Raw genomic sequence first — 7,553 nt, forward strand, 5'->3', positions numbered from 1 at the left:
AATTATAGCGAAAAAGATCTACTTGACATGTAAATCTACTATATTTCGCTATCATTGTAGTATTGTACCGTCTCACTCTCTTCGAAGGCCAAATCCTGTATCAACTATGCATCTATTATGCATCATTCATAAACGACTTTGCATAATCATACTAGGTTCCTCAACCAGTTAATCAATTAACCACTATTACGCAATCAAACATCGATTGTTCAATAAAAATCACATTTTTTCAACCAACTGCATCAGCAATAGCTAATAACTGCAACAACTAACTAAGCAAAAACTACACATAAAAAATTAACTGTTGGATGTGAAGTAGAGTCGGAAAAAAAAAAAAGAGACCTGCATCAAACCTCGCGGCCGCGAGCTTGCTATACTCGTGAAAGGGAAATTTCAGCTTGCGACTGGATTTAGGAAGTACTGTAAATGGGAAGGAGCTGACATTCTCATCTTCAACAGAAATCACTGGTAGACGCACAGTGACGACAGTCAAACCTATGTGTCATTTACAGTTTAACACCAACCGTTAGATGCAACTTCTTTTTCGCATTTTACTATAACTGGTTTTACTTATAATGTTTCCTATATACGTTCGATTTTGCTGCAGATGGGACTACTATCAATTTAGTGAAGATACATACAGACACATGGGGCATACAAACGTTTTCAAGATCGCATCACTTTCACAACATGGGTGATCATTTCGATCCTAAGAAAACAAAATTTGTACACCATCTTGCTTAGGAATTAGATTTTGCACAATATGAGGTGACTTTAAATATTAAATTAGCAAAACAGCAGCATTACATTCTTCATCCCTCCTACATCATGGAATTACAAAAAGAGGAATATGCTGTGACTATTCGTGTACACTTTTGAAGTACAATGATAATACAAGAACAAACAAGAAAAACCTAGCTCTGTTTCTGAATCCTCTTGTCCCTTATAGGCAAATCGATGGGCTTTTGAGCTTGGTGCGGATGTTCAGGCCCCACATACACCTTAAGGTGGGTAAACAGATCTCTCCCAAGCTGCAAAAACAAGTTATTTTCAAAGTGTTAAATACATGTGATAAGTTGCAACCAAAGCAATGAGATAATATATTTTAACCCAAACCCATTTTGACCCGTTAACCAACCAGCCAAATTTACCACCTAGAGATGCAACCATCGGCCAAATTGATCAAGAAACGTTATCTTAAAAACCTAAACTTACCCTTCCCTTAGGAAGCATACCACGAACCGCATGTTCAATAATCCTTTCAGGAATCCGTTGTTGAAGCTGATCAAAAGTTTCAACTGTCATCCCACCTGGTCTTCCTGAATGCCTCCTATACACTTTTTGTGTCCTCTTTTTGCCCGAAACAGCAACTTTCTCGGCATTTACCTATATTGATTGACATCAAAACAACTTTATGCTAATAATTTTTTAAAAAAAAAAAAAAAAAAAAAATTCGGTAGCTGAAATTTTCAATTAGCAGGGTATGCGTACCACAATAACGAAGGCACCCATGTCTACACTAGGAGTATAGGTGGCCAGATTCTTCCCACGTATGTGAATGGCTATAGTAGATGCAAGCCTTCCAAGAATCTTATCAGTCGCATCGACAACATACCATGTTTTTTCTGTGTTAACATGATCTTCAGCTTTAGGATACCATGTCTTGTTCCATACATCCTGGCAACAAAATAAATAAGTAAAAAACAAGACTAATTATGACATGTGAAGTAAATTATTTTGTAATTGTCCAAATATAATTATGGTCAATACAATTATGTATAACGGAATGGAAAACATGAATTTCAGATTTATTCATACCACAGCTCTTTACAATATGCCCAATGTTGCAAGTCCTCAAGAGAAAACACATAATTAACACGTGAATCATATAGTATAAAAACAAAATTCCAAATCTCAAATTTTGATCCCATCTCATCAATTTCGATCATGTTTAGGTAACAAGTATAATGCAAATTGACTGAAATTTCCTTCACGAGAAACTCGATCAATAACAATTGATACATGATAGGCTTGCAGATTACAACCAAACATGATTACAACCAAACAATTGATACTTGATAGGCTTGCAGATTACAACCAAACATGATTACCCGGTATACCAAGATTTTTACGCAAATTTTGCAAATTCAAAATTTTACAGTTCAACCCGTTGGACCCATATACAAGACCCGTTGGACCAAACCCTATTTGTTGGACTTGGTGGATTTGAACCCGATCGACCCATTTCTTATTTTTTGTCTAAGACCTAATATGTTTTTAAAAAAAAAAAACTTATTGGACCAATTTCTAGGGATGCGAATCTCAAAAACTGGAAACTTTACAACTCGACCCGTTTGACCCATATGCAAGACCCATTAGACCCAAATTGAGCACTTTGGGTTTGGTTTGCCAGGTATAGTAATATCGCATAAACGTCCTAATCAGGCATAATAGTCTGAATTTCACATGGAAGTCAGCCCAATTAGCGTAAAACCCATTAGTAAATAGTACCAATCGGAAGGCTATGCATTTTATCCCAAACTGAATGATATATGTCATTGATTAGATACAAGATTTCTTATTTCTAGAGGCAAATTGTTGTATGATACTACTACAATTGCACAATTAACAACAAATAATCAACTATCAATCAACTATATGATCAAAAGAACCTTAAATCTACTTATTATTTCATTCAAACACAAAATGTATTAAAATTTAAAACTAAACCATACGTACAGGTCCAGTGAAATCGGAATCAGTAAACATCCAACGTTGCTCAACAGGTGCGAGATTTCGTAATTGAACCTGCTGTTCTTGACAACGAACTTGAACGCTTCTATTAACTCGAGCACCCTTGCTATGTTTTGAAATCGTTGAAAACCCTAAATGAAGTGGAGACCTAATGTTGTTGTTGTTATAGTGTGATGGTGTAAATATCACAGACGATGAGGTTGCGTACGTCATCGCCATTTGTTAGAGTTAATCAATTGATTGATTGATTTCTAAGGTTTTCGATTTTTGTTTAGGATAAGGTTTTTAGTGCAGTAGGGGATGATGATATATACTTTGTATACAGTTTATCTAGTTGATGAAATTCTTTTACTTTTATCTTTCAGAAAAAGAAAGTTTTAAAACTCACCCCGTTTTAATCATTATTGACATATAAACCCCTCGAAACAATTCACCGTTGCAGTCACTTGACTTCAAATCTTTTTAAACGAAATTGAAGTCGCAAAATATATGCAGATCTACCCAATATCGTTTGATGCACGATTGCACAAGGGTCTTCGTTTTTTTTTTTTTTTTTAAGCGAGGAAACTCTTATATGAACGAGCACATTGGCTCCCCATAGAAGGTAAAACCTCGGGTAATCAAGCCCCCGAGTGCGAGACCTGGTACCGGGTGAATTGCGCATTATGCGCATCCTCTAGTCACACTTCCTTTTTGAATAATTTGGCAAAGCCAGGAATTGAACCCGGGTGGTGTGCTTCATTGGGCAATTCGGTGGTCACTCAGGCAAGGGTCTTCGTATTTGCAGAATTATTAACGATATTTAATTTTATTTTATAGATCGTGAGGATCCAGATATTAATAACTCAAATATTATATGAAAATAAATTCATGATATGAATAAGAAATGGACAGTTACCAAACTTTTAACTGAAGAATTCATGATATGAACTTGATAACGATGCTTACCAAATTTTATATGATTTAAACGTATGAATATTGATTTATGAATATAATATGAATTAAATATGATGATGAATTATGATAGCTTGCTGTGCTATCTTCTAAGATGTCTACTATATGAGCGCTTACGCTGATAATGGGAGATATGGTCTCTATTCAGAATCCATTCAGACTCAACGACTAAAACTCTACTCTTCAGAATCTAAAAAGATTCAACAAAAAAAAAACCAGTTAGGTTTATTATCAAATACAACCTGATTAAAACATTACAACTGAGGTCTCCTTATATAGATGAGCCTTGATACTATTTACAGATGTCTTAAGATCCACGCACTATTGTTAGTCTTCAAGACATGACTGCTTTGACCTGAGCACTAAACTACTTTAAAAACACACCGTACACGATTGACTACTTGATTGATTCCTATGGCCCACATGACCTACACACTTATTATACGTATTTATAACTATAGCCTATATGGCCCACAGACATAATACATTACATTATTGATATTTTTTGTTATGGCTCATGTATGACCCACTTCTTTATTTTCTTTGACTGTAATTCTACGTACTGACATGCTTCCTGACGCATAACCGTGACGGAATAACAGCTTCACGGTTGACGTTTAAGCACATACCCATATATATTTAGTGGTAATATTGTTTCACTGAAAACATGACTAACTTCACCTACTAGTAAAAATAAGTCGCGTATAATTAAAAGATACTTCACACGACAATATTTTTTTTGTGGAGTGGGGGGTGGGGTGGTCTTTTAGTATATAAACGAATAACAAACGCCTCCACATTCACTCTTTTTTACCACTAGCACTAGCACTAGCACTAGCACTAGCACGAACTTGTGTCACTTGCATATTATGAGGAATTCGTATAATGGCATCAAATACGGTATCAGAAAGCATTGTACCTTAATATCCATTAGTTTACAGCTAAATGGCAATTGGTGCATAGTTTGACTACATATTTACCATGAAGCCATAACCTAGTAGTAAGAAGCGAGCATTTGCTAGCTCATTTATTCATCCCAAATACACGTGTTCCTGTGTACTATCTTATGTGTCGAAAGAATAGTAGAAAGTAATTTTAGTATAATAATTAAAAGAGATATAAAGATTCTTACACATCATTATAATCAGTCATCAGTCATTACTATTATTCTAATTAGTGAAAACGTTTATTTTCTAGCAATTCATTTTTACCTATTACAGTTTTCCATGTTAAATCTATGTGTACTTTCACTGTCGCAATTTCTAATCACTATTAGCGGTTTGTTTGAATTTATTACCAATTTTATCAACAATGGAGAAGGATCGTATCATTCCAAGAGATGTTAAAGATTCATAGATCTGATCGGGATTGTTTTTCACTTCGAAATAACTCTTTTTACGTAGGTTACATTTCCAAAGATTGAATACTACCTAAATCGCAATCATAACGCTACTCATGTGGACCATACCATTTAGTAGTTTTCTATATGTTAAGTACTTGGTTTGATACAAACTATGGTTTGATACCCGTGCGGTGTGGCGGGTTTTGTGAGAGCATACACATGGGCGAATCTAGCCCATATTAGGGGTGTCTTGTGACCTTATTAATTACGTAAATTTGGTGTAAAAATCATATAAAATTTGACCAAATTGGACCTAATTCACTTGAGGACCCCACTATCTAGCTCATTTTTGAAGCTCTAAATTCGCCAGTGGCAATAAAGCAATGCTACATTTTTGTTACATTGTTGTTGGAGTGTTGGATTGTGTAGCCATACTTTAAGGATACAATGTTGTTCATCACATGTAAACAACGCATTAATTCAGATTAATAACACTATCGAATATTTAAGATTAATAATAACTTATAATTAATCTAAACTTATAACCAAACATCTAACCATACCTTGGTGTTGACTGCTACTACTTCCTGCTTTGTTGTTGCTTCATACTTTTCTAACTGCTCATTTATGAATTTTTGTTGCGTTTTTTCTGCTCTATATACATATTTAATGTATATTTCGAGTGATAATGAACGAATCTATAGATAATATTATTTGATCAATAACTAATCACTAATCATCTAAATATATATTCAGATTCGCTATATATATCTAGTTGAATCATCCATAATTTTATTATTTTTACAAAAAAATTCAAAAGTTAAGTTAGATGAGAAGATTAACATTTATAGTATTTTTTTAATATCCTATCCTAGTTAAAACATTATATATATATAATTATATATATATATATATATATATATATATATATATATATATATATATATATATATATATATATATATATATATATATATATATATATATATATATTTATTTATTTTTTTATTTTTTATTTTTTTGAAAGGCAAAGATCAAACATTATATTAAAACATAACAAGGATTACAAGGATTACAATCAAGATATATCCAGGGCTGCATTGAGCAAATGCCATTACACTGGAAACAAAAAAACAAGTACACGAAAGCTACTGAAATGGAAAAAACAAAATACACGCATGCTTAGCCATGATTGTCAAAAACATTTGGCTGAAGAAGCCATGAGTTCCAATCAAGTTGCAAGTTCTTCGCACGTGACGAGATCCAAAGAAAGCTTTTTGATTGGATCTCATTAAACGCCATTGGAACATATATATATATATATATATATATATATATATATATATATATATATATATATATATATATATATATATATATATATATATTTTTTTTTTTTTTTTTTTTATTTTTTTGAAAGGCAAAGATCAAACATTATATTAAAACATAACAAGGATTACAAGGATTACAATCAAGATATATCCAGGGCTGCATTGAGCAAATGCCATTACACTGGAAACAAAAAAACAAGCACACGAAAGCTACTGAAATGGAAAAAACAAAATACACGCATGCTTAGCCATGATTGTCAAAAACATTTGGCTGAAGAAGCCATGAGTTCCAATCAAGTTGCAAGTTCTTCGCACGTGACGAGATCCAAAGAAAGCTTTTTGATTGGATCTCATTAAACGCCATTGGAACACTACATACCTTTTTCTCGAAGACCTTCAAATTCCTATTTTTCCACAGCACGTACCCACAAACCCATTCTATTGCTTGCCATAACTTGGAGACATTGGAGTTTGATCCCGATGATTTACCGATGAACATGTCGTCTAAACCTGAGTATTGGATCGCGCCTCCATTCCACCATCGAACGACTCGAGACCAAAGATCTTTTGCTAACGGGCAGTTTAGTATTATGTGTCCAACCGTTTCGATATCTCCATCACAATTTGGGCATCTCACCGTATCGAGGTCAATGTCACGCTTGTCTAGTTCCACGCGGACCGGTATCCTTCCCATTCTAGTTCTCCAAACAAAGAAACCAATTTTTTGAGGCAAGTAATTATTTCTTAGAGTTTTAGCTTGCGATGTGATGTTAGAGCTAAGACTGTCACTTATTAGAACCGATAACCTGTGAGTCGTGAAGAAATCGCTGCTGTGAAGAGACCATGACCAAGTATCGGACCCACTGTTGGAATATGCAAACGACTACAACAAATGAAGAAGCTGTTGCAGTTCATCGTTTGTTCTACCCTTGGGATCGCTGGACCAATCCCACCTGCAGTGAAATGTCCCGTTCATATTGATTATAAACATTCCATATTAATTGATTTCGTTGCGAGGTTTTGACCTCTATATGAGACGTTTTTCAAAGACTGCATTCGATTTTAAAACAAACCATACCTTTAAAATATTACGTTGATTATCAAAATGATAATATGAAATATAGCGTTTTCACACGACCATTACATAATGGTTTACAATAATATTACACAAC

The 7,553-nt window shown here is 34.0% G+C and overlaps 2 protein-coding genes across 2 annotated transcripts; both read right to left on the minus strand.

The window, feature by feature from the left end:
• Positions 1–836: 836 nt before the first annotated feature.
• LOC139897874 (large ribosomal subunit protein uL13c) lies at positions 837–2,973 on the minus strand. Its single transcript, XM_071880585.1, has 4 exons — positions 2,740–2,973; positions 1,492–1,677; positions 1,216–1,386; positions 837–1,031 (listed from the first exon to the last, which is right to left on the minus strand). Exons 1-4 carry the CDS (start codon positions 2,971–2,973, stop codon positions 915–917), a joined length of 708 nt encoding a protein of 235 aa, XP_071736686.1. The 3' UTR covers positions 837–914.
• Positions 2,974–6,625: 3,652 nt separating this feature from the next.
• Positions 6,626–7,075, minus strand: LOC139901475 (uncharacterized). The gene has a single exon (XM_071884184.1). It carries the CDS (start codon positions 7,073–7,075, stop codon positions 6,626–6,628), a length of 450 nt encoding a protein of 149 aa, XP_071740285.1.
• Between the last annotated feature and the right edge of the window lie 478 nt (positions 7,076–7,553).

Source organism: Rutidosis leptorrhynchoides, chromosome 3 (genome assembly GCF_046630445.1).
Source record: "Rutidosis leptorrhynchoides isolate AG116_Rl617_1_P2 chromosome 3, CSIRO_AGI_Rlap_v1, whole genome shotgun sequence".
NCBI classification, from domain to species: Eukaryota; Viridiplantae; Streptophyta; class Magnoliopsida; order Asterales; family Asteraceae; genus Rutidosis; species Rutidosis leptorrhynchoides.